Genomic DNA, 26,932 nt, shown 5'->3' with positions numbered 1-26,932 from the left:
GATTTGGTTTTTTTATCTGTCTGCGCGGGATTTCTAGGAAACCGGAGCCATTTTCCAGGGCAGCCTGTGTGTGCCCTGCGGTGAGCCGGTCCAGGCTGCACCCTGCCTTGCGCCCATTGCTTTCTGGGATAGACTGCGGCTCCCCCTCGCCCCTCCCCGACCCTGTATTGGATAAAGTTAGAAAAGGACAGGGAGGAGGGATGGATGTGTGTAAGCTGGCTGCACCTGGATTCAGATTCTGCCCATGTTTGTGTGTGGCTGCAGTGCTATTTTCACAGATGTCATCATCACCAGCATCATCGTGACGTCCGGCGCAGGAAGACGTCCGAAATCGCTCAGCCAGCGTGTCGGAGCGTGTCGCGGCCGGGCTGTGAATGGGTTCCCTTCACTTCAGGGCTACGGATCGGTCACGCTCCAGGGAGAAGGAAGTTTTGCGGATTTTCCCCATATTACAGCCCTCCGGTCACATGTCGTTCCACCACGGAAATCGAGATCTCCTTATCGCAGCGTCCTTGCCAGGCAGCGTCCAGTCACACTCGGGAAGGAGAGAGAGATCGGGAGAAGCTCTCCAGGGAGTCCGGACTGCTGGTGAGGAATTTGTGGAATTTCCCAGGCGGACAGACGGGATTCGCACGCTGAAGAGTCTGAAGACTTTCAATCCTCTGGCCCATCACTGCAGGTGAGTTTCCGTCAAGAAGAATTACAGGATGAATAATTGCATTTGGCTTCAAGGAAAAGAGACCCAAAATGCAATCTTAGACCACCAAACGAAGAAAATTGGGGATTTGCTGGTTTTTCCTCAGAAATTTCGGAGTATTCGCTGGACAGTTTAGCAGTTCCAGGATTGCAATAGAACTAGGATTTTTAATTTGATTAATCTGGCAACCTATTCATATTACGTATGAGGAAGGTAGTCAAAATGTGGGTACAGTGGTGGACTGGTTAGCAGGGGCCCAAGGTTCAATTCCAGACCTGGGGTGCTGTCTGTGCGGAGTTCTCTATGTGCTAGCCTGGGTTTCCTCCAGGGGCCCCGCTTTCCTCCCACAGTGGTGGGGTTCACTGACTGTCTTGTGTGAGTGTGCGCTCGTATCTGTGTCTGTCCCTGCCTCCAGCTCCCCAGCTGCCCTTAGAGACGGACTAGTTACTTAGCTAAGTGCGCTGGGTGCCTTTCTGCTCTTCGCCTGTTTCTTTTGGCTTTCCCAAGTAGTGGAGAAGTCGCAGGGTCTCCACACACGTCATCTTCTAAGCCTGGGGGGGGCAGGCTGCTTTTAGGGTGTCCCCCAGAGGGTGCAAATCGCCAGTTTAAATCGCCTTATCACTGGCGTCTCCCTGTGGTGAGGTTTGTCATTCTCTTTTCCGAAGGCCCTCCCACACCGAAGAGCCTGTCTCCCGGGATGCAGATGCCCCCCCCCCGTCAGCGGCGGTGGGGTCACGCGCTCCCCCTGCTCCCCGGAGCTCAGCTGTGACCCGGAGGTCAGGGCGAGTCGGGTGAGGGTGGGCCGTGAAACCCGATTTGCATGCTGGGATAGCGCGGACAGACGGGGCCATTGAAGCTCGGGGGCAGCTGACTGCCTCGTTGTGGGGAACGGTGGGGGTGAGGGTGGGGCTTCCCAGAAAAACAAGGCGTGATGGTCACTGGGATCTGTGCGCGGCTGTCTTTTGGGAAGCGGCCGGAAAATTCTAGGCAGGGGGAAATTCCCAGCTGGGCAGGAGAGGGTGCACGCCTGACCCCTGATCTCTGCCTCTCAGAATCAGGGGTATCTCACTGACTTTCCTCTCCGCACCCCTGATCCCCGATCTCTCTCGCTCAGAATCCAGGGGTATCTCACTGACGTTCCTCTCCGCACCCCTCGCCCTGCCCCTGACCCCCGCAGAGAACTGGAGCAAGAAGATGTCAGGAACACCGGGTGCAAACAGCGAGGTAGGAGGGGTCAGAGACCAGAGACCCTGGGGGAGCGGTGGCTCTGTGGCTCAGGATCTGCGCCTGTGGCTGGAAGGTTGCCAGTTCAAATCCCGCGGCTGGCAGAGGAATCCTACTCCAGCTCAGCACTGGGGCAGCCCACTGGAGCCCAGGAGTGTGAGCCTGGTCAGTACCTGGAGGGGAGACTCCTGGGAAAGCTGAGGCTCCTGCTGGAAGAGGTGTTAGTGGGACCAGCAGGGGGGGGCGCTCACCCTGCGGTCTGTGTGGGTCCTAATGCCCCAGTACAGTGACGGGGACACTATACTGTAAAAAGGTGACGTCCTTTGAATGGGACGTGAAACCAAGGTTCTGACTCTCTGTGGTCATTAAAAATCCCAGGGCGTTTCTTGAGAAGAGTAGGGGTGTTACCTCAGTGTCCTGGCCAGATTCCCCCCTGGCCTGTACCAGTCATGGCCTCCTGATAATCCCCCTCTCTGAACTGGCTCCATCACTCTGCTCTCCTCCCCACTGAGAGCTGCTGTGTGGGGAGAGGACAGGTGCATCATCCAGGTGGGGCCACACACTGGTGGGGGTGGAGGGGATCCCCATGACCTGTGAAGTGCTTTGGGAGGAGTATCCAGAGAGGCGCTATATGAGTGTAAGGAATTGTTAATATGTCTGATTATGTATAAATAGACATTCATAACACAAAGCGTCAGTGAATACAGCGGCTTATAGGGGTATTCAGTGTCGTTTGAACTCGGAGATCCGCAGTGGAAACTGGAGGAGTGAGTAAAGGATAAAGATGGCTTTATGATGTAGGGAAAGAGAACAAAAACGAGGTTTTCAGCCGTGTGCTCTGATGAAGCTGAGGGTTTGGGGAGACCTGGACTCCCTGCAGGGTTGGAGCTGGGGTTCCTGGGTTGTGAACAGCCACCCCCCTCTGCTCCGCCCTTGCCGTTCTCTCTCTCGGCCTCCCTCCCGCCAGGTGACCGTGGTGCAGCGCGTGGCGCGCCTGCCGCTCGTCCGCTCCACCCTGCAGGCCGTGACCGCCGCCTACGCCGACGCCAAGGGCCGGCTGCCGCTGCTGCGCTGGGTGGGGGGCGTGGCCGAGCTGGGGGTCCGCGGCCTGTCGGAGGTGGCCGCCCGCAGCGCCTCGCCCCTGCTGGACAGGCTGGAGCCCCAGAGTAAGTCCGGCCTGCTCTCGCACCCCTGTCACGGCAGGGCATCATGGGGGCGCTCCTGTCTCCAGCACTGTACGGGACTCAGGAGTGTCTCCACACAGACAGATCCCTCAGAGCTCCTGTCTCCAGTACTGTACGGGACTCAGGAGTGTCTCCACACAGACAGATCCCTCAGAGCTCCTGTCTCCAGTAACTGTACGGGACTCAGGAGTGTCTCCACACAGACAGATCCCTCAGAGCTCCTGTCTCCAGTACTGTACGGGACTCAGGAGTGTCTCCACACAGACAGATCCCTCAGAGCTCCTGTCTCCAGTAACTGTACGGGACTCAGGAGTGTCTCCACACAGACAGATCCCTCAGAGCTCCTGTCTCCAGTACTGTACGGGACTCAGGAGTGTCTCCACACAGACAGATCCCTCAGAGCTCCTGTCTCCAGTACTGTACGGGACTCAGGAGTGTCTCCACACAGACAGATCCCTCAGAGCTCCTGTCTCCAGCACTGTACGGGACTCAGGAATGTCTCCACACAGACAGATCCCTCAGAGCTCCTGTCTCCAGTACTGTACGGGACTCAGGAGTGTCTCCACACAGACAGATCCCTCAGAGCTCCTGTCTCCAGTACTGTACAGGACTCAGGAATGTCTCCACACAGACAGATCCCTCAGAGCTCCTGTCTCCAGTACTGTACGGTACTCAGGAGTGACGGGAGTGTCTCCACACAGACAGAAGGCCTGACTCTCTCTTGTCTTTCCTATCTTTGTTGTCATGGTGTGTTTGGCTCCACAGTCACCCTTGCCAACATCTACGCCAGTATGGGTCTTGATGAGCTGGAGAGAAGATTCCCTGTGCTGAGTCAGACAGCAGACGAGGTGGGTGCCCACTCCTCTCCGGCACTTAGTCTGGCCTAGACTGGGTTGAAATATGACCTGGCCCAGACTGGACCAGTGATCTCTGGACTGTAGGGTTACAGTGTGACCCGGCCCAGACTGGACCAGTGATCTCTGGACTGTAGGGTTACAGTGTGACCCAGACTGGACCAGTGATCTCTGGACTGTAGGGTTACAGTGTGACCCGGCCCAGACTGGACCAGCGATATCCGGACTGTCGAGTTACAGTAAGACCCGGCCCAGCGGTTTCTGGACTGTAGGGTAACAGGGTGACCCAGCTGACCCTTGTGTTCTGTGCTCCCCAGGTCATGGCTCACTTGACGGACGCCCTTTTCCTGACCCTGGACGACCTCCAGATGCGGGTGACCGATGACATCGGCGCTGCGGCGGAGAGCGCCACCTGGCTGCTGGAGGGCACGCGGGAGGCCGTGGTGACCCAGCTGGACAGCGTGCGCCGCTCCGCCCTGGGGGGCGCCGTGGCCTCCGGGCTGGACGAGCTGCTGAGCCGGTCCGAGGAGGCCGCTCTCTTCTACCTGCCCCTGAACGAGCGCTGGAGTGAGTGTCCGCTCGGCGGGACTGGGGGGCCGTCTGCACCCGTGTGCTGCTCCTCTCGCCACCCGGCGCGCGGGCTGTAGCGATGGGGTGGGAATGAGGCCTCGATCGGGGGCGTTTAATAAATGTCCAAGACTGATTCTCCTCTGCGAAGGGGTGCGTGCAGTTTGTCCTTGCGGCCACCGGAGGGCGCTAAAGAGCCATCTGCTTTCCCTCTGCGGCCGTTCACCATGAGTCTTTGGTTTTTAAGGCCACTGGGAGGTGGTCATTTTCTGCCGCTAAACATACCCACTAATGGAGGATAATTAGGCCGTCATGCTCCATTAACATTTCCCTTTACTGCATATACAAACAGAGCTCTCCGCCCCTCCCCCACTCCACCCCCCCCACTCGGGCAGAGTGACCCCTCGTTCTCAGGGACTTGAAACCGGGGTGTCACGGGCTCTGCCGGTCTCTGGAGTCCGGGTTGCGCTGTGTGAATTCTCCCCACTGCTGACCAAGAGACCAGATAAGATCTAAGATAAGATGTCTAACTTTATTGTCATTCCGAAAGGGTGGGGAACTTGTCTTTGGCGTCGCCACAGCGAACTGCCCGAAACAACACTCCACATAAAGTAAATATATGTTAAAAACAAACAGTCGTCCTAGACATTTCATACACTCCATATTACACTACCATTACACTAATCTGGTGGTGCCCTCTGACCCATAGTTATCTAAACGAATACATTCGCCAAGGTTTCGCATCACAAGACTGCTGTGGGAGTATTTCCTCAGACAGACCTTGGGCTTGATGTGTTCAGCTGGTCCTGTTCTCTAGCAGTGCTAACGAGCAGTCAGTGTCATTAATAATGCTGACTTCAGGAAGCCGTTGTCTGCCAGCACAGCGGTCCAGCGCTCGTCTGAAACTGGGCCAGATCGGTCCAGTTTCTCTCGTCTTCAGTAGCTCGGATGCTTCAGGTACAGCCTGTGCATGATTTTTTCGGAGCGGGACGGGCTGGCTTGTCCGAATCCCAGCAGCCGGCGGAGATGGGGTCATTCAGACCCCTCTTGCCCTCCCGGCCCCTCTCTGGTCACACACCACACCCCCCAGGGCAGGAGCCAGCAGGGGAATGTTTGAGCCGCAGCAGAGAAACGGATAAACAAACATTACATCAGACCTGAAACTCCATTTCCTCTCAGCTGATACCTGGAGAGCTCGCAGGAGATTGCAGATTACTGAGGCTCGAGATAACTGGAGCAGACATTAACAAGGCACCTTCGCAGCTCTGTCACCTCTCTGGGTGTTCATCTGAGTCCGTCTGTCCCACCATCTGTCTGCTGATCTGTCTGCCTCTCAGTTCCCAGGTCTGACAGTACTGCTCCAGCAATGCCAGGCTCTGCTGCTGCCCCTGTTCTGGGTCCAGATGGGCTGGCAGTGCCCAGGTCTGACAGTACTGCTCCAGCAGTGCCAGGCTCTGCTGCTGCCCCTGTTCTGGGTCCAGATGGGCTGGCAGTGCCCAGGTCTGACAGTACTGCTCCAGCAGTGCCAGGCTGTGGGCAACAGCAGGACCAGGTTCTCAGTGTAGAGCAGGAACTTGATCTCTGTGTCATGTAGCTTGAGACCAGTAGCTGCAGACTGTTCCAACGTTCCTGCTACCTCCTTGATATAGATGTTGAACAGGGCTGGGCTCAGGCTGCAGCCCCTGTTCTGAGGGCGACAGCAGGACCTGGTCATCAGCGTAGACTGTCTCTCTCAGGTCAGGAGCTGGAGCTCAGGATGCAAATGTTCGAGGACGACGATGAGGAAGAGGAGCCTGCGGTCCTGACACGCGTCGTGGGCCTGCTGCTCCGGGTGGGGCTACGATCGTACCAGCAGTCCCTGCTGCTGTGGGACCAGGTGCAGCACGCCGTCTCCACGCTGAGGGACCTCGCCGACCTGGTGAGTCTAGGGGCATCAGAGCTCCTGGTGAAGCAACGTGCCCCCGTCATCAGAAACAGTGCAGCTGCCCGCGGCGAAATACTGAAGCCGATCCACTGCAAGAGCTCTGAGGCTGAGCTCCTGTGTGACACTAATGCATACAAATACATGGTAGTGCAGAGGCACTAACGCACAATTGTGCAGAGACACAAACACACACAATTGCGCAGAGACACACAGAGTTGCGCCGAGACAAACACACAGGGAGACTGAGACACACGTGGGCTCTGTCTGCCCGTGTTTTTCTGAACTGTGTTCTTGGAGAAGGCCTTGCTTTTACTTTCCCTTCCCAGGAATTATTCTCGTGCCCAAAATTACCCCCCAGCCCCCCCCCCCCCCCAGTTCCCAATGGAAGGAACCTTTCCCAGAAAGCCGGCGAGCTACGTGCCCAGTGCCATGAATCCCCCATGTCCTGCCGCCGCTGGCATTCCGCAGGCTTCGCGGAGGGGCGGGAGAGGGGCTGTTATCACACAGCTCGGGGCAGTTGCGTGTTCCAGGGCCGGTCCTGTGGGGCCGGCTGGACAGCAGGAGAGAGAGGGGGAGAGACACCCCAGCATCTGGCTCTGCTTAGCCGGGAGGGACAGGAGAGAGAGAGAGAGACACCGGAGCCGCGCAGGGCTCTGAAGCTCATCGCGGGGTGCGCGACGCTGCTGTCCTGCCCCCTGGTGCTGGCAGGCTGAACCCCCTTGCGGAGAGAGAAACACCCGTCGCCCCTTTTTCCCCAGCGCTCAGCCGATATCCCCGTTGGCGTCTCCTGAATTAGCCCCTCAATTCCCATGGTGACCCCCCAGAGTGGAACAGCTCCGTGCCGCAGGGCCCCACAGGGCAGGGACACGCCGGGGGTACCCCACTGTTCGGAGGCAGGGGAAGAAGGGGACGGCACAGTGGCAGCAGACCTTGAGCTGCAGGAGCTCGTGTTTCATCCACAATCCCAGGAGTCCTTCCAGCATGAACCCTGTGCTGCTCCAGCTGGCCGGGGGGGAGATCGTCTGGGCCGATAGGGCTGTCCTTGCCGGGCCAGCCCCTCTGGGACCCTGCCTACGTGTCGCTGGCACAGCGATGAGGCATGAATCGGGTCAGAGCACGTCGCTGCAGAGGCTGCGGCCGAGCCCAGCTGTGGGAAAGGACGAGGAAGGAAACCAGGCCGTCTGGCACCATGAAGCAGAGCTTCTTCACGGGTTTCCTTTGATCCTCCCCTGTTATTTTCCCATTTCAACCTTCCCAGTTTCTCCGATTGCAGTGATTGGACCGGATCAGTCTGGGCCGGGTCACACTGGGCTGGGCTGGTCTGGGCTCACACTGTTACCCTACAGCCCAGAGATCGCTGGTCCAGTCTGGGCCGGGTCACACTGTAACCCTACAGTCCAGAGATCGCTGGTCCAGTCTGGGTCACACTGTAACCCTACAGTCCAGAGATCGCTGGTCCAGTCTGGGCCGGGTCACACTGTAACCCTACAGCCCAGAGATCGCTGGTCCAGTCTGGGCCGGGTCACACTGTAACCCTACAGTCCAGAGATCGCTGGTCCAGTCTGGGTCACACTGTAACCCTACAGTCCAGAGATCGCTGGTCCAGTCTGGGTCACACTGTAACCCTACAGTCCAGAGATCACTGGTCCAGTCTGGGTCACACTGTAACCCTACAGTCCAGAGATCACTGGTCCAGTCTGGGTCACACTGTAACCCTACAGCCCAGAGATCGCTGGTCCAGTCTGGGTCACACTGTAACCCTACAGTCCAGAGATCGCTGGTCCAGTCTGGGTCACATTGTAACCCTACAGTCCAGAGATCACTGGTCCAGTCTGGGTCACACTGTAACCCTACAGTCCAGAGATCACTGGTCCAGTCTGGGTCACACTGTAACCCTACAGTCCAGAGATCGCTGGTCCAGTCTGGGTCACACTGTAACCCTAGTGTAACTCGAGCTGCACCCCCACACACCTCCGCACTCCAGCTGTTTTCCTCCAGGGCTGAGATCTAGGGAAGGGCCAGGCCAGGCAAGGAGAAAGGAGCCCGTCTCCTGCTCCTCCAGCCCAGACAGGGAGCGAGGGAGGGGGGTGCGGGGTCCCTGATATTCTGGCCAGTGGCCCTAGATCGCTGGCGGGGAGCGCGGACCTCAGTGCTCGCGGGCATCTGGTGCGACGGTAATGCGGCGTGACAGGGGGGCCGCAGGAATTCACGTGAGGAGGGCTTCTGGGTAATTGGGGACAAGACCTCGCTGCGGGGTGTCGGTCGGGGGGGCCGGGGGGCGGGGGGGTACACTGGGAATGTGCAGAGCTGGCAGAATTGCAGCCCCTCATTAAGAACCAGGGAAAGGAGGGGAGGGGGGGTCGGTCACGAGGAAAACGTGAGCCGCTGCAGAACCGAGGCGCCTGCCTGGCAGCTCTTGGGGTGCCCTGTGCCAGCTCCGCGCCCCGGTTGGCAGGCCGGTGTGGGGGGGGTCCCGTTTTGCGCCGCCCCCCCCCCCCCGCTGCGAGGCACCTGGACAGCCGGGGCAGAGGACAGGATCCCTTTCCGAATCCTCTGTCCACGAGACCGGGGTGGAGGAATTCTGCCAGGAGCTGGTGCGGGGCCCCTGCGCCCCTGTGCCAGCTTGCCCGGACCCTCAGTTTGGGGCAGCAGCAGAGCCTGGCACTGCTGGAGCAGTACCGTCACACCTGGGCACTGCCGACCCATCCCAGCTCTCCCATCTTGTTCTATTGCCATTTTTTCCAGTTTTTACCAATTGCTAGCCAATTTCAAGATTTTTACAGCACAGAGCTGAAATTTGAACAGTAAGAGTACTTTTTTTTAATGTGGCATGGGATCTGAGCAGTGCCTACAGACCCCTGACGTATCAGCCTCCACACTAGCATAATGCAACAGTTACACAGCACATAGCACAAAGAGGAGGAGGCTCAAACACTGCAGTGCTACATCTGGTATAGCCTTGCCTGGCGGTGTCTGACAGTGACGCAGAAGGCTAGTATTTCTCTAATCTCTCTCTTTCTCTCCCTCTCTATCTCTCTGTCCCTCTCTCCTCCCCCTCTCCCCTCTCTCTCTGACCTCTCTCTCCCCCTCAGATTGGTCTGACCCTCGTGGCGGAGGCAGTGTCGGGCCTGGCACAGATGCTCCTCACGCTGTACGTGGCCGGGATCTACCGGCTGCAGTCCCTGCAGACGCTGGCGCGCAGGCGGGCGTCCGAGCTGGCGCTCCGGCTGGCGGCGCTGCGGCCCGTGAGCCTGGCGCTCTCCCTGCCCGAGCGGGCGCGGGCATCGCTGGCGGTGGTGGTGACTGACCTCCAGGAGCTGGGCAAGATCCTCGTCCAGCTGCTCATCAACACCACGCCGCTCTACAACATGGTGAGCCCTGAGGACAGGGCTCTCCCGGGAATCCTGCTGCCCCATCCGGGCGGAGCATCCTCTCTCCAGTCTCCCTGCACTGCCGCCCGGAGTACTCGGACAGCAGGATTTCTGGGACAGCCGGACAGCCGCGTAGCTAGTGTGTCTGTTTGTGTAAAGCATAACTAATATTAGAAATTTAAAAACATTTTTAGTGCAGATTGAGCCCAGCAGTCTAGAGATAGTTACTTTTATAATATGGTTACAGTCATATTGTGACTCTACAGTCCAGAGATCGCTGGTCCAGTCTGGGCAGGGCCATACTCTAACCCTACAGTCCAGAGATCACTGGTCCAGTCTGGGTCACACTGTAACCCTACAGTCCAGAGATCACTGGTCCAGTCTGGGTCACACTGTAACCTTACAGTCCAGAGATCACTGGTCCAGTCTGGATCACACTGTAACCCTACAGCCCAGAGATCACTGGTCCAGTCTGGGCCGGGTCACACTGTAACCCTACAGTCCAGAGATCACTGGTCCAGTCTGGGCCGGGTCACACTGTAACCCTACAGTCCAGAGATCACTGGTTCCTGTGCAGTGAGAGAGATCCTGCAGTGGGCTGGCGTCCTGTCTGGGGGATCGTCCCACCTTGCTCTGGCTGACCTCTGTGCTCTTAGCAAAGAGAGGTTTCTGAAAGTGACCTGTGGTCCCAAGATGTCTTAGAAACCAGTTGGCAATGATCAAAGCAATGGAAAGACAAGCTGAAGCAGGAAGCAGGAAGGGGGTCTTGCGGAGTGAGGCAGTCACCTTGCTCGGGCCCGTCATTCCTCAGCAATGTCTGGAATGAGTGTGCCAATCACCTACTCTCCCACAGGAATGTCAGGAATGTGGTCCTTCCGGATAGGAGATATCCGCTGTTGGAGTTTCGGCAACAGTCCTTTCTGTTCTTGAACAACCTTGCAGACCCCCCCAGCTGCTCCTGGTGAAATATTTAACCGGCCGGTTATTTTTAATCCTGCTTTGCTGGGGGTGGGGTCACTCAGGGAGGGGGGGGAGACTTCCACACCTGGCAGAGCTAGCAGCAGGTGGCACGAGACTGAAGGATGTTTCCAGGTTCATACCTGCCTTTGAACAGACTGCTAGTCAGAGCAGTGCTTGGGCAGTTTTCCCCTCCTTGTGCGGTGAATTTAAAATGACGTCAACAATGAAATCCCAGTAAAAGCACAGTAAAGAGCAGTAAAGCCCAGTGAGATCAGGGTAAAAGCACAGTAAAGTGCAGCAATGCCCAGTGAGATCAGGGTAAAAGCACAGTACAGTGCAGTACAGCCCAGTGAGATGAGGGTAAATATGCACTACAGTATTTCAGTATTTTCTTTGAAGGGGGTTGGGGGTTCTAATATTGTGGCTCATATGTTATACAGTATACGACAGACAATGGCTCCTATGTTGTTGGCTGCTCATTTTGCAGTAGCAGGACTCCTAGCAGTGAAGACAGGCAGGTACAGAGAGATTTGGCCTATGGACCTGATTAATGCAGCACATGGTGTTTCTTTATTGAGTTAAAATGTTGTTAACTCATTTAGCTCCCAGCACACGCAGTGCTCTGCTCCCTGCTGAGCTGGCTGCAACGAGGGGGGGGGGGGAGAGGGGGAGGCCAGCCCCCTGGAGACTCTCTCCAGCACCCCCTGCCTGGTCACCCGGTGGGGGTGTCCAGGTGTGACTCTCTCACTGGGCACAGTCTGCTGACCTGCTGCCAGTCTCAGGCTTGTTTAGGCTTTTAAAATGACCTTTACTATTCACTTTGTAACATACGTTTGACAAAATCCCCTTTCCAGGAGGGACGCCTGCCAAAACTCAACCTCCGTATAGTCGGTTATTGATCAGAGTATTAACATCTATCCTAACATCTAGCGCACAATCACCTGAGCTCTAGGAAGGTCCAGATCGATGCACATAGAGGACTGAGCTTCCTGGAGCAGAACAGAAACTCTGCAGGTTTCAGCTTGACGTTAATAATTAACCTGGCTCAAGTCCACAAGGGGTCTGGACTCACAGAGAGTAGTGAGGAGAGGAGTTTGGACAGCACTGCTGGACCAGAACAGTCCATTGTTCCCTGTGCTCACCACAACAGAACAGTCCAGTCCCCTGGACTGTAGGGTTACAGTGTGACCCAGACTGGACCAGTGATCTCTGGACTGTAGGGTTACAGTGTGACCCAGACTGGACCAGCGATCTCTGGACTGTAGGGTTACAGTGTGACCCAGACTGGACCAGTGATCTCTGGACTGTAGGGTTACAGTGTGACCCGGCCCAGACTGGACCAGTGATCTCTGGACTGTAGGGTTACAGTGTGACCCGGCCCAGACTGGACCAGTGATCTCTGGACTGTAGGGTTACAGTGTGACCCAGACTGGACCAGCGATCTCTGGACTGTAGGGTTACAGTGTGACCCAGACTGGACCAGGGATCTCTGGACTGTAGGGTTACAGTGTGACCCAGACTGGACCAGTGATCTCTGGACTGTGGGGTTACAGTGTGACCCAGACTGGACCAGCGATCTCTGGACTGTAGGGTTACAGTGTGACCCAGACTGGACCAGTGATCTCTGGACTGTAGGGTTACAGTGTGACCCAGACTGGACCAGTGATCTCTGGACTGTAGGGTTACAGTGTGACCCAGACTGGACCAGTGATCTCTGGACTGTAGGGTTACAGTGTGACCCAGACTGGACCAGCGATCTCTGGACTGTAGGGTTACAGTGTGACCCAGACTGGACCAGGGATCTCTGGACTGTAGGGTTACAGTGTGACCCAGACTGGACCAGTGATCTCTGGACTGTAGGGTTACAGTGTGACCCAGACTGGACCAGCGATCTCTGGACTGTAGGGTTACAGTGTGACCCAGACTGGACCAGTGATCTCTGGACTGTAGGGTTACAGTGTGACCCGGCCCAGACTGGACCAGTGATCTCTGGACTGTAGGGTTACAGTGTGACCCAGACTGGACCAGCGATCTCTGGACTGTAGGGTTACAGTGTGACCCAGACTGGACCAGGGATCTCTGGACTGTAGGGTTACAGTGTGACCCAGACTGGACCAGTGATCTCTGGGCTGTAGGGTTACAGTGTGACCCAGACTGGACCAGTGATCTCTGGACTGTGGGGTTACAGTGTGACCCGGCCCAGTGCTGTGACACTGTCTTGGTCTGACTGCACCTTTGTGAGTTCTTGTTCCGGCTGTAAATAGCTGCTCTACTAATGGGATTAAGGTGACAAAGAGCTCAGTGCTGCTGCCGACCCTCAGCTCGGAGCTGCACTGTAATCCGGTCACTGTCCCGGGACTCGAGTCCTGGAGGCTGTAGGCAGGAACAGCCGGGGTTTTGGATCCCGTGCTCCGGGTTGCGGACTCTTCCTCGCAGGAGGCAGGAGTGTCGGGAATCGGGTCCTGCGAGCGAGCAGGTGACTGTGGAAGAGCCGAGACGGACACCGGAGAGACTCGGAGGAGACGGGCTGCTCTTCGCTGAATTCCCTCCCCTGCTCCGACAGCAGGTCCAGCGGGCTGTGGGGCGTCCGAGGCCGGGGGGCGCTCCCGAGCTCAGCGGGGTCCCCGGCGGCAGGGGAAGTAGGACAGGGAGGCGGGGGCAGCGGGAGGGGGGCGCCCCACACCGCGCGGCTGGATTGATTGAACTCAGCGTGCGGCCGGCGGCAGGAACATCGTGTCCCAGCAGGCTGTGGGCCCCAGTGCGGTCAGGAGGGGGGAGGAGGGGGACGTGTCAGAGATCTGAGGCTGAGGCCGACTCCTGGGAGAGATGGGGGGGCTCCTCTCTGCACCCCCTCCTCTCCCCAGGCTGTGTCACGTTTGGAGCTATTAACCACACAGTGACCAGAGAAGGTTTTCCGTGTCTCCAGAGCTTTGGCCTGGTTTTCCAGAGCCGTCCTGTCTGTGCTGTGCGCGTGTGGCGCAGGCGGACGTGCGTGTAGAACGGAGGACAGGAGGTGCCCCTCCTCCCCTTACACTAAGGGTGGCGGAGGTCTGGAGCAGCTGTGGAGGCAGACTCCCCTGGCTGTGCCCAGGTGTGTCCCCTCGGGCTGACCGATGGCCTCTCCCCTCTCCCCTCGCAGCTGAAGGAGCAGGCGGACCAGCTGGGGGCCAACCACCTGAGCCTGGAAGAGCTGTCGGACGGCGGGTCCTCGCGCCGCGGCTCCTGCGACCTGGTGCTGTCCAAGGCCTCGGAGGGCCGCCTCGCCCGCCGCCGCCGCCAGGCCTACCTGGAGGCCCGTTCCCGCCGCGGCTCGAAGCAGGACCGCCCGCCGCCCGCCCAGCCCGAGCAGGAGCCCATTCCCGCCGCGACGCCCCGGCGCCGCTCCTCCACCGAGGTCTTCCTGGCTCCCATCATCCAGCTGGTCTCCCAGGGCCAACGGGCCTTTGAGTACCTGAGCCCCGGACCCGCCCCCGTCCCGCCTGCCGTGGAGGTGGCCAATCAGGTGGCGGAAACTGCAGAGTAAGGCCTTGCCCCGCTGCACGCAGTGGCCAATCAGCAGTTTCGGTGGTGGTGGGGGGGGGCGGTGTTGGGCAACCTTTAGGTCCTGCATCCTGTTGCCGGCTTCTGCAAAATGATTAAGCCTCTCCTTAACACTTTGAATTAAAATCAATTAAACAAGCATCAGTTAAGCATCTGAGTGTCAATTAAGCAATTAAAACATAGAGGACACGCAGGGAAAAGCTTGTGTGGCTCACTGGTGTCCTGAATGAGAAGCACAGTGTTTTAGTAGTTTCCCACTGGGTGAGCTCTGGAGGGACGGGCAGGTGGGACTTGTGTCTCTCTTCTCTGCACTGCACTGACTTTTGTTTCCTTTTTTCTGTGTTGGGTTTGATTAATTTTATGGTGCAGCACCAAAACACTCGCACACGCTCTCGTGCACGCTCACACACACTCGCACACGCCCTTGTGCACACTCACACGCCCTCGTGCATGCTCACACCCACACTGGCACACACTCACACACGCCCTGGCGTGTGTATAGGGTCTCTGGGCAGCTGTACTGTACACCTATAGGGTTTATGTGTGGGTTTACACCTGTATAAGCAACTCCGTTATTCTTCACAACATTAAAAAAAAAAGAATTAGTCAGAGCATGACACAAAGCCCAGTGTTCCCCACAGCCTCTGCTCCTGATGTAATCCCCGCTAACGAGCAATTAAAGTCTGAGTCACAGTCAATCTGTCCAGCCTCCTGCCCTTGAGTAACGTAGTGAAACTCCCACCGGCCACCCTACCTGCCTTCGGTCAACACAGATGTAAAGAGAGTTTATTTATCTCAAATATTTATGAAGTGTGCACAGCATCTTAACCTCTTTGTATTTTACTCCGTATTTAAAAAAGATCCTTTGCAGAGCCTCTGCAGGGAGTAAGAGATCTGGACAGCAGGGCTGTGCCTGGAGTCCTGGTCATCCTGAGGAGCAGATTCTAATGGCCTGTTACACCGTCACACACACACACACACACACACACACACACACACACACACACACACACACACACACACACACACACACACACACACACACACACACACACACACACACACACACACACACACACACACACACACACGCACACACACACACACACGCACACACACACTCACGTCACGGCAAGTCGCCCACGTCCCTGCTCTGCCAAACATCCCTCACGCTCCCTGGGCAGGCTGGTGGGGGGAGCCTGCGTAGGACTGGGGGGATCGTTAGGCTTAATTAGACTGAAACGGTACGTCGCTGGCCGAGCTGGAGAGCTCGGGAGAGAGAGCGTGGAAGAGGGAAGGGGAGTCGGAGGAGCCGGGATCTGAAACCGGCAGCCGTAGGAAGCCACCAGCGTTGTTGTGGGAGTCGGAGGCCGTGTCTTTCCCAGCGGAGCGGCGGAACAAGTCTGGGAATGTGGGAATGGCCAGGATGCAGGGGGCGACAGGACCCCCAGCACAACACAAACCCCAGCCCAGTTCAGAACGTGCGTGCCGGGCTGCACGCTGGGGTTCTGCAGGGCCTGCAGGTTCTGTTTAGGAGAGCAGGCTGGGGGAGGAGGGTGTCCACGTTTGTGTTCGGCATTTTAAGGAAGCATCCGTCGATCCATTATCGGAATGCTTATTATCCTGGGGAGGGATTGATGCCTATCCCGGGACATGTGAGGCTCAAAGCAGGATACTCCCTTTATAGAACTGCAGTGTGACACAAGGCACACGTATGCACACATTCACACACACATACATTCTCACATGCAGACACACAGAGACAGCTCACAGACACCCGCTCATCCCACACCTGCACAGCTACAGAGCAAGCCTGCAGCCTCCAGTCCTTAGCCCCACCCAGGACGGCTGAGATGCTGATCGCCACACCTACTCGCAGAACACAACTCCTGTGGAAATACGTCAGGGCGGGGAGGGAGACAAGCAGGGCTGTAGTTGGATGTCAGGAAGATACAGGCTGTCTCAGAATTCAGAGGGTTTTAAACCACAGACCTGGACATCTTCTGTCTGCAATGTCACTGTTTTGGGTTCATTTCTCCTCCCAGTAACAGACAGCGCCTGGTCTTGTCCCCTAAGATCAGCTACAATTAAAACAAGCATCGATAATCCGCCTCCTAACAGGCGTCTCTATTAACATCTGCAAACTGCCCCCTCTCCTCCTACTTGTGATTGGAAGATTGGAAGAGCTTCCCAGATCTGGTGCCAGTATTCTGAGCACCCTTATGGTCTGAATCTCCGTGTGATACGTTCATGGTCTGAGTCGTGCACGAACCACCTCGTTCTGCATTTTTTTTTTTGACTTGCTCTTAAATTTGGAATTTCTCACTGTCCTCCTGTCCGCTAATGGTGACGAACAAGAGGAGGAGGGGAAAAGGGCCGGACAGGGGAAGGGTCGGGGTGTCAGAGGGGCACCCCTCACAAACTCTCACCCACGCAAAACGAAACACTTTTTCGAATATTCTTTATTTGCGACATCATACAAAAAAAAAAAAGACATTTTTCTGAAGGTTAAAAAAAATGTTTACCAAAATGTTCTGCCAGCATATAAATTATTTCCTTTGTACAAGTGTGCAGAGAGAGCTCCCTCTCTGCGGACTCACAGGCGCCTCGCTCCCTGACCAGGGGAACCGGCAGTGGGGTGGGGAGCGGTCTTGGCCCGGTGGCCTGTTCCGGAAGCTGGACCTAACAGCGCCACACGGGCCCAGCAAAGAGCTGAAAACGATGCTTTCATCCACCGGAGAGGACTGGATCGGCAGGGCCAGACTGCAGCCTTCAGATCCCTTCCACCTGCCCACAACGCACACCAGAGCGATCGCCCCTCTCCCCCACGTCTCTCTCGCCCCCTACTGGGCGAGGGCAGTAGCTCAGGCAACCTCGCCAAACCCTGCCGCCGCCCCCCGCGATTCTGTCTGGGCCGTGTCTCTCGCACCCACAGCCGGAGAACAGGAAGAGGAAGGCCCTCCCGCCCCCCCTGGGCAATCTGGTCCAGCCAGCAGCCCAGGACGGATGGATCCGGATCTCGGAGCAGCACAGCCAGCCTGGCATCTTCCCGGATTCTTTCCGCAAGCCCAGGCTGTCCAAAGGAAAAGGGGGACCCCCCCCCCCCCGCCACCTCCTCCTCGAATCCGCTCACTCGGTCCTCCTCCGCCCGAACACGGCCGACACGCTCCGCACGATGCCCCTGAGCCCCGCCCCCTTCTTCAGGGCGCGCGCCCGGCGGATCAGCTCCAGCAGGGCGTGGAAGACGGCCAGCACGCCGTGGTAGGCCTCGGCCGCGGAGATCTCGAAGAAGCCGCAGTCCGCCGCCAGCGCCAGCAGCCGGCCCTCCTCGCCGGACACGGCGCGGCGGTGCTGCAGGTCCCGCTTGTTGCCCACGACGACCACGGGCGCGGCCCGCTCCGCCCCCTTGCGGGCCTGCCGGATCCGCTGCACCAGCTGGCGCACCACCTGGAAGCTGGCGCGGTCGCAGATGCTGTAGACCAGGATGAAGCCGTCGGCCCACTGCAGCTGCTCCTCGCTGACGTAGCCCGGCGTGGCGCAGTTCTGCGAACGAGAGGGGAGGGGGGGGGGGCGCCCCGACATCAGCCGCCGACAGCCAACAGGTTTGCACAGCTCCTCCTGGAGCCGGCTGGGAAAAGCCCAACAGCTGTACCCCGCCCAGGATTCGAACCTGCAACCTCCCCGTTTCCGAGTGCACAGCCCTGACGGCTCCGCAGTCTAATCAGGTCATTGTGGGATCGTTTGAGCTGCTGAGTCAATGAAGTCATTGCTTTCCTCTGGCTGAAGCTGTTGTGCAGCACGGTCTGCCTAAAGGGTATGTACCATCGCCGAGACTTTCTGCTGGAGCAATCCGAGTACAGTGCCTGGCTCAAGGGTACAACCGCTGTGCCCCCACACAGGATTTGAACCTGCAACTTCCCAGTTCTGCGTGCAGAGCCCTGTTGGCTTCTCGTTAGGTCATTATGGGATCATTTACACTGCTGTGGCAGGTGAGTAATTGTTTTCATCTGGCTGAAGCCGTTGTGCAGCATGGTTTCTGCCTAAGCAATCTGAGTAAAGCAGGCCTGGTTCAGGGGTACAACCACTGTGGCCCCCCTACACAGGATTTGACGGCTCGTGAGTCTCATGAGGTCGTTATGGGATCATTGCACCTGCTGTGTCCATAAAAGGAATTGTGCGCACAGATATCACCACCAGTTTGTACAGCTGGGCGTGCTGGGGCATTGTGGGTACAGCGTCATGCTCGGGGGGTACAACCCAATTAGGACTTGAACCCACGACCCTCATTTCTGGGGTTCAGAACTCCTAACCACTCACTAATCACCTCGCACCGAGGTCTGGGTTTATAGTTGTAAGATCATCAACATACTGTACATTAGTAGTCACACTGACTGAAGACACTGAATCTCTTTAGTCATGAACAGGAAGGTCCACACAAGAACCCCAGGTCCTTTTCTGTATTACTTTGAAAAGTGACCTGTGACCTATGACCTATGAGGATTGTGAAATGTCAGCCCGGTGGACTTCTGTAGAATCAGTGAAACTCGAACCCGAGGACAGGTGGAAACTACAGGAAAATGCATTGTAAATGGAGGCACTTTCCACAAAGAGTGGCGGGAGTCTGGAACAAGTTACCCAAGCCGATACCCTGGATGCTTTCAAGAAATGTCAAACCAGCAGTTCAATGGCTAGCAGCGGGTGATCCCCACCCTCTCCTCTCCCCCGAGTCTCGCGTTCCCCTGCAACTCACCTGCGGATACAGCGAATCCCAGATGTTAAAGCAGATCTCTCGCCCGTCGATTCGGTCGCTGTGGCTGTAAACAGATTCTGCGGGGGGAAGAGAAACAAAAAAAAAAACAACGTTTCAGGCTGGTGGCGATGTCCTTCCCTCGAGGAAGAGAGCGCAGCGGGAGTCTGCGCACGGAGCTGCGAGGCCGGCGGCGGCCGTCTGCTCACCCATGTCGCCGTATTCTCCGATGAACCTCCGCGTGAGAAAACGCACCGTCAGCGCTGTGGGCAGATGGGGAGAACAAACGGTTAGCGCCGCCGCTTGGGGCCTTTCCTCGCTCACTCGGGTCCCCCGTTTCCAAAGGGCACAGCAGCTCAGCCCCGCGCCCCGATAACTCTGGAGCTTTTCGAGGTTTTTTTGGAGTTAAGGAACAATGCTAATTGGTCTGTACGAACACCGTCCATTTTCCAACAGCTTTATCTAATTCAGGGTCGCGGGGAAGCCGGAATCTATCCCGGCAAGGAATGGCTCCAGGCAGGGAACACCCTGGCCAGGACGTCCGTCCGTCACGGGGCAGATGGACACGCACGCAACTGAAGGCAGTTACCCTGCAGGAAAGTCTCTGGACTGTGGGGGAAAGCCGCGCGGACGTGGAGAGAACATACAGACTCCACACAGACGGATGTCAGGAATTGAGGCCGGGGCCCCAGCGCTGCGAGGCAGCGGTGCTAAACACTGCGCCTGTCTTGTACAAAAGCGTTTGCGTGAATGACATTAACAGTGTCGCACCTTCCGTGGGGCACCCACTCGGGTGAGCTCAGACACGCGACGCGGACCGGCGAGATCACGGCGCTGGCGCGCAGTACACTGTCAATCGAGAATTCACAGACCCAGAGGTTATTCTCGATCGCCATGACCCGATACCGAGCTCAGCCCACCGCGATTAATGCTGTCCCACACACTGCGAGAAACACGGACCGCTACTGCCCCGCCCCGCCCTGCACATACCATGCCCGACTGTGGTAATGATCCCCAATATTGATTATTAATCGAATCATCAGTACGGTTTGCTCACCGGACTTCCCGACGTTTTCAGCTCCCAGGAGCAAAATATTCGCCTCGACCTTCTGCTGGCTTCCCTCCATCGTTTTGCTGCTGTGGTGGGCGCTGGATTTGACCTGGACAACCATTTGGGAGACTGAAGAAAAGGCGAGGTCAGTATCTCCGGCCTCTGGAGCTGCGAGACCTTCTGTCAGAAGCGCAGCGGCACGTGGGCTATATAGACAGGAGGGGGCGGGGTCTTAGGGCTGCGAAGACGGCACGCCAGCCAATCAGAGCGCGGGTCGCCTGTGTTGATGTGTTCCGAACGGGCACTGGAATTCCGAGACCCCCCCTAACAACCCCGCTCCCCCCCGCAGAGCAGGTCAAAGTCTGCCCGTGGGAAATAAACATTAAACTCCAGCGCGGAGCGAGTGCCTCACGCCGGGGCAGGAGGCCCGGGGAGAGTGAAACTGCAAAAACCAGCACCAGGGCATCGGGTTCCTGAGCATCGTTCAACCGCAAGGAGGATAGGGGGAGAGTCTGTTTCTCAGCCTCGGGGGGCGCTCAGAGCAGAGCGAACAGGACAGACCTGCAGGTCTTCAAGACTGCCTGTGTGCACACTGGGTCACTGCAACAGGAAGTGTTTATTTTGATTCTTGTCGGGAAATAGCTCATTATCTAGGGAGCACAGAATCAGTCCAGTCCAGAATAAGTTTAGTCAGGACACCAGGGTCCACACCCCACTCTTACTGACAGTGTCCTGGGGTCTGTAGTGACCAGTAGTCAGGACACCAGGGTCCACACCCCACTCTTACTGACAGTGTCCTGGGGTCTGTAGTGACCAGCAGTCAGGACACCAGGGTCCACACCCCACTCTTACTGACAGTGTCCTGGGGTCTGTAGTGACCAGCAGTCAGGACACCAGGGTCCACACCCCACTCTTACTGACAGTGTCCTGGGGTCTGTAGTGACCAGTAGTCAGGACACCAGGGTCCACACCCCACTCTTACTGACAGTGTCCTGGGGTCTGTAGTGACCAGTAGTCAGGACACCAGGGTCCACACCCCACTCTTACTGACAGTGTCCTGGGGTCTGTAGTGACCAGTAGTCAGGACACCAGGGTCCACACCCCACTCTTACTGACAGTGTCCTGGGGTCTGTAGTGACCAGTAGTCAGGACACCAGGGTCAGCACCCCACTCTTACTGACAGTGTCCTGGGGTCTGTAGTGACCAGCAGTCAGGACACCAGGGTCCACACCCCACTCTTACTGACAGTGTCCTGGGGTCTGTAGTGACCAGTAGTCAGGACACCAGGGTCCACACCCCACTCTTACTGACAGTGTCCTGGGGTCTGTAGTGACCAGTAGTCAGGACACCAGGGTCCACACCCCACTCTTACTGACAGTGTCCTGGGGTCTGTAGTGACCAGTAGTCAGGACACCAGGGTCCACACCCCACTCTTACTGACTGTCCTGGGGTCTGTAGTGACCAGTAGTCAGGACACCAGGGTCCACACCCCACTCTTACTGACAGTGTCCTGGGGTCTGTAGTGACCAGTAGTCAGGACACCAGGGTCCACACCCCACTCCTACTGACAGTGTCCTGGGGTCTGTAGTGACCAGTAGTCAGGACGCCAGGGTCCACACCCCACTCTTACTGACAGTGTCCTGGGGTCTGTAGTGACCAGTAGTCAGGACACCAGGGTCAACACTCCACTCTTACTGACAGTGTCCTGGGGTCTGTAGTGACCAGTAGTCAGGACACCAGGGTCCACACCCCACTCTTACTGACAGTGTCCTGGGGTCTGTAGTGACCAGTAGTCAGGACACGAAGGTAAATGTGTCATCTGGACCAGAGGGAGGAGTGCCCCTTACTGTTCCGCCAGAACCGTTTACAGCAGGCCACCTGGTGTTCCTGATTGCACTCCCACTGCAGTGCTGACCAGGCCTCATCAGGTGACAGGGGACCGCTGGTGCTACAACAGGTTGAACTGTAGCCGCTGTGCTGGGACTCAGACTTGAGCAGTCCTGCACCACAGAGCAATGTCCCAGATAATCCCACAAACTCAGCTTGCTGGGAGATGCTGTCTTCTGGGGTTTCTAAGAGTCCCTACAATATGAAGAAGCATTGTTTAGCAATATAATTTGCCAAACAATATTTCCCAGATGAAACATTAGGGATAAATCACGCTTCAGATCCTTACGGGTTGGGGCGGCAGGTGTCTTCCCCACGCGTGAAGAGCCCTCGCTCACGCCTCACTGCCGCCTCTAGCGGCCGGTGCCTGTAAACGCTCCACTCAGATGTTCAGTGTAAACAAACACCCCCTCCTCCTTTCGGTCTCCGGCGCAGTACTGACCGTGCCTGTGCCTCACGGTCTCGTGTTTCAGGAACTCTAATCGAATATTACACCGCTGTGCGCGGGATACGCAGCTTTACCGCCGTGACCGAGTCGAGCTGCAGGACCAAGAGGAACAATACCGATTGAACGTAAGACGCAGACGAGCCAGGGACTGTGCGGTATTTGTTAATATGTGCTGCCACCTGGCGGTTGTCAAGGTGCAGTACGTTTCACGCCCAGAGTAGAGGATCGGGTTGTAAGAAACCCAAGTACAGTGTTTATCCACGGCTGTCGAGGAATAAATCACTAAATTGTCATCGAGACAATGCAACACCAGACGGAAACAGCTGCAGAGCGAGTTTATTTGCTTATGCACGGTGTGTGTGTATATATATACACACACACACAAAAAGTGCTTCTGTACACAAAGGGTAGTGGGTGTCTGGAACAAGTAGTGCCACCATGTTCTTGAAACATTACCAAAAAGGTGGCGCAATTCTCTAAGAATCGTCTGGACGATATCTTGATATCAGTGACCTGCCGTCATTCAATGAATGGCCTCCTCTGATCTGCTACTTTTCAGAATGTCATATCAACTATACTGTATATTCTGCGGCGTACCAGTGCCGGACTATTTTTCAACGAGTTCAGGTGGGGAGCTGCGTCAGCATGCGTAGGCTGCAAAGGAACAAGTAATAGATTTATCCCATGCTGAAGAGATGAAAGAAAACACGGCCGAAACGGTGTGTTTCTTTCTTCTCTTTTCAGCCTGGAATGAACCTATTATGTGTCCCTTATTTTTCAACGATACGCTTTGGGTCACATGAGGAGGGATTTATTAGGTTAGCCAGTCAAAAACAACAACGACAGTCACATGATGGAGGTCTCGTTGCGCTTTTAATAGATACACGGCAGGGGCGATCACGTGATAAAATATCGGCTTTGTCATCGTCTTCTTGTTTATTAACCAATCAAAAGATAAATGCGTAGATCACATGACAGGCACGCGGTTGGTCGTGGTCCAATGAGGAGCCGTGCGGTTTGTTTGAACTGTGGAGGGCGGGCGAGGGAGAGATTTTTTCAGCGTCTCGAATGTATGGATACAGATGCAATAAAAAAAGTTGTAAAATATAGACAGATACAGGTAATAGAAAACATAAATGAAAAACGCAATAATTAATATTGCTCGAGCGATTTTTTTTTATTAATCGAAAGAGGTCTTGACATTGCTGAATATACAAATACGGTGCTTGTTGTTTAAACGGCGTTACACTGACAGGAAATTTACGCTTCGAAAAAGTGTTTATTTAATCATTGAAATATTATTATGAGTACCATTTTATGGGGTGAGTGTAGTATTTAGTCTGACGGGGGGGTCATTTTTAGTGCTCATCCCGTGTGAGCTAACTGCTCTTCGGCCAGCTCTGTTTTCGTAGGCCTGCATTTATCTCATAGCCTACGCGAACGACCGCCATCGTGTTGCTACACCTACGATGGCCCATAAACAGATTTATTACTCGGACAAGTATGACGACGAGCAGTATGAATACAGGTGAGGTTCCTCCTCCTCCTCGTGTCTGCTATCTGAATTATTACGGTTTGGTGTTAAAATAGGCCCTTGCATGTCATTTCTCCTCCACGTTTCCTCTTACTCGGCGGTGACGGTGTTCCTGTGCATCCGGCCGACAGCTGGTGTATTTGTAGGACCAGCAGGGGAGTCCCCGCCCCGAGCTGAGGCTCGGTTCTGTCTGAACCTGCCGCGTGTGGGAGAACAGGTTCAAGCCCCTGTCTCCTCACCTTCTCGTCCCTCTGCTCTCCTCCCCACTGAGAGCTGGTGTGCGGGGAGCGTACTGGTGCATCATCCAGCTGGGGCTGCTCACTGGTGGTGGTGGTGGAGGGGATCCCCATTAACTGTACAGCACTTTGAGTGGAGTGTCCAGCAAAGCGCTTTATTATAATCATTTTTTATCGTTGCACAAGGAGACACCTGGCCCGTTTGGGTGTTAGAAGCGAATTGATCCCAGGATCTCAAACAGTTTCCTGGAAGGAACTGAGGGTATTGGCTTCAATCACATGGCTGTGCAGCCTGTTTCACACTCCCACTGCTCTCTGTGTAGAGCAGCGCCTCCTGTTCCTGGTGTTAAAGGTTTCTACCCTGTGGCTTCCGTGTGTCTCGCCGATGTCGTCGCCGACCCGCCTGGGTTTTGGGAGAGCTGGGTCGGGTTCCCCCGCCCTCTCTGTGCCGAAGGTGTGTGCGCTCGTGAATCCGAGCGTCTGCGCCCGCTCCTGTCTTTCCTGGGGGTTCGGGCTCCGCCAGTGAGGCCGTGCACTCGTTGTGTCTCTGCAGGCACGTCATGCTGCCCAGGGAGATCGCCCGCCTGGTGCCCAAGACCCACCTGATGTCCGAGACAGAGTGGCGCAACCTGGGCGTCCAGCAGAGCCAGGGCTGGGTGCACTATATGATCCACGAGCCGGGTCAGTACCAGCAGAACCAGGGCAGACCCCCTCCCCCCCGGCAGCTGCTGTCAGGCCTGAAGAGAGGGGAGAAAACTTCTTGGTGCTGTCCTCTCCTCACTTCGATCTCGCAAGTTCAGCGAGCTTTAATGGCATGACCAAGGAGTTAGAGAGTTGCCAAAGCAGAGACTGACATTTACAGTACAAACATTATTGAACATTTACATACAACACATAGAACATTATTGAGAGGCACTCACACACTGTATTATTATTATTGAGAGACCGGCTCACTGTCTGTTCCTCAGGCTGGGACAGGAGATCACACCCTGTATTATTATTATTGAGAGACAGGCTCACTGTCTGTTTCTCAGGCTGTGACAGGAGATCACACACTGTATTATTATTATTGAGAGACAGGCTCACTGTCTGTTTCTCAGGCTGTGACAGGAGATCACACACTGTATTATTATTATTGAGAGACAGGCTCACTGTTCCTCAGGCTGGGACAGGAGGTCACACACTGTATTATTATTATTGAGAGACAGGCTCACTGTCTGTTCCTCAGGCTGGGACAGGAGATCACACACTGTATTATTATTATTGAGAGACCGGCTCACTGTCTGTTCCTCAGGCTGGGACAGGAGATCACACACTGTATTATTATTATTGAGAGACAGGCTCACTGTCTGTTTCTCAGGCTGTGACAGGAGATCACACACTGTATTATTATTATTGAGAGACAGGCTCACTGTCTGTTTCTCAGGCTGTGACAGGAGATCACACACTGTATTATTATTATTGAGAGACAGGCTCACTGTTCCTCAGGCTGGGACAGGAGGTCACACACTGTATTATTATTATTGAGAGACAGGCTCACTGTCTGTTCCTCAGGCTGGGACAGGAGATCACACACTGTATTATTATTATTGAGAGGCAGGCTCACTGTCTGTTCCTCAGGCTGTGACAGGAGATCACACACTGTATTATTATTATTGAGAGACAGGCTCACTGTCTGTTCCTCAGGCTGGGACAGGAGATCACACACTGTATTATTATTATTGAGAGACAGGCTCACTGTTCCTCAGGCTGGGACAGGAGGTCACACACTGTATTATTATTATTGAGAGACAGGCTCACTGTCTGTTCCTCAGGCTGGGACAGGAGATCACACACTGTATTATTATTATTGAGAGGCAGGCTCACTGTCTGTTCCTCAGGCTGTGACAGGAGATTACACACTGTATTATTATTATTGAGAGACAGGCTCACTGTCTGTTCCTCAGGCTGGGACAGGAGATCACACACTGGATTATTATTATTGAGAGACAGGCTCACTGTTCATCTCTCTCTCCACAGAGCCCCACATCCTGCTCTTCCGGAGGAAGCTGCCCCAGAAGAGCTCCTGACAGCCGGAGTGTGATGGCAGGATGAGGGAGGGGAGTTGGGAGTGACAGAGCGTGGTTGGGCTTTCAAGCCTCTCTGTTCCCTCTTCCTGCCCTCCAGACCCCCGACGCCGTGGGCCCTGTGTGTGTACCAGATCCATGAGGCCGTGGGCCCTGTGTGTGTACCAGATCCATGAGGCCGTGGGCCCTGTGTGCTGTCCGGTGCCGCCCATCCCCATCTGGATCAGCACTGGCGCTGACTTGGCTCCATGCGAGAGGCATCAGCCCAGCCCAGCTCCTGTTGCTCTGATCGGGACGGTGACTGGTCCGGTCCAGGGAGGACGGGGCGGTGACTGGCCGGGTCCAGGGAGGACGGGGCCCTGCTGGGACGTGTTGAAAAGCTCCGGGCCGGGCCTGACAGACTGCTGTGGGATTAGGTGCTTCTGTTCTGTTCCATCCAGAAGTAAATATTTTACAAGTTGGTCAGCCAAAAAAAAAGTTTTAAAACCTTTTTAGTTTTTAAAAACTTTTTACTACAGCGTTTTTATAATTGACTGTACTCTGCTCTTTATGAAACGGCTTTCTGCCACACATTTGTAATCGGGGCTGTTGCTGATGTCTGAAATAAACGCTTGAATTGCTGTGGATTGTGTCTGATTTTAG

At 55.9% G+C, this 26,932-nt stretch overlaps 3 protein-coding genes across 4 annotated transcripts; 2 read left to right on the top strand and 1 right to left on the bottom strand.

The window, feature by feature from the left end:
• The first annotated feature begins 205 nt into the window (after positions 1–205).
• Positions 206–14,462, top strand: plin6 (perilipin 6). 2 transcript variants are annotated; one of them, XM_088620355.1, is made up of 8 exons: positions 210–679; positions 1,812–1,921; positions 2,889–3,087; positions 3,871–3,953; positions 4,277–4,526; positions 6,263–6,444; positions 9,543–9,821; positions 13,921–14,462. In XM_088620355.1, exons 2-8 carry the CDS (start codon positions 1,892–1,894, stop codon positions 14,302–14,304), a joined length of 1,407 nt encoding a protein of 468 aa, XP_088476481.1. In that variant the 5' UTR covers positions 210–679; positions 1,812–1,891; the 3' UTR covers positions 14,305–14,462. The 2 variants fall into 2 exon arrangements, with proteins under 2 accessions (XP_088476480.1, XP_088476481.1); XM_088620354.1 differs by having other exon boundaries at positions 206–679; positions 1,812–3,087.
• Positions 14,463–16,765: 2,303 nt separating this feature from the next.
• LOC148640059 (ras-related and estrogen-regulated growth inhibitor-like protein A) lies at positions 16,766–20,320 on the bottom strand. The gene is made up of 4 exons (XM_088620360.1): positions 20,126–20,320; positions 19,278–19,331; positions 19,072–19,148; positions 16,766–17,864 (listed from the first exon to the last, which is right to left on the bottom strand). The coding sequence occupies exons 1-4, from the start codon at positions 20,238–20,240 to the stop codon at positions 17,451–17,453; spliced, it is 660 nt and encodes a 219-aa protein (XP_088476486.1). The 5' UTR covers positions 20,241–20,320; the 3' UTR covers positions 16,766–17,450.
• Positions 20,321–22,878: 2,558 nt separating this feature from the next.
• On the top strand, positions 22,879–26,914 carry cks1b (CDC28 protein kinase regulatory subunit 1B). The gene is made up of 3 exons (XM_088620362.1): positions 22,879–23,982; positions 24,778–24,905; positions 26,244–26,914. The coding sequence occupies exons 1-3, from the start codon at positions 23,924–23,926 to the stop codon at positions 26,291–26,293; spliced, it is 237 nt and encodes a 78-aa protein (XP_088476488.1). The 5' UTR covers positions 22,879–23,923; the 3' UTR covers positions 26,294–26,914.
• The last annotated feature ends 18 nt before the right edge of the window (positions 26,915–26,932 follow it).

The sequence above is a fragment of the Lepisosteus platostomus genome, chromosome 26 (genome assembly GCF_059453375.1).
Source record: "Lepisosteus platostomus isolate fLepPlt1 chromosome 26, fLepPlt1.hap1, whole genome shotgun sequence".
NCBI lineage: Eukaryota > Metazoa > Chordata > Actinopteri > Semionotiformes > Lepisosteidae > Lepisosteus > Lepisosteus platostomus.
The sequence above is the reverse complement of the archived record's forward strand: the minus strand, read 5'-3'. Positions and strand labels throughout refer to the sequence as shown.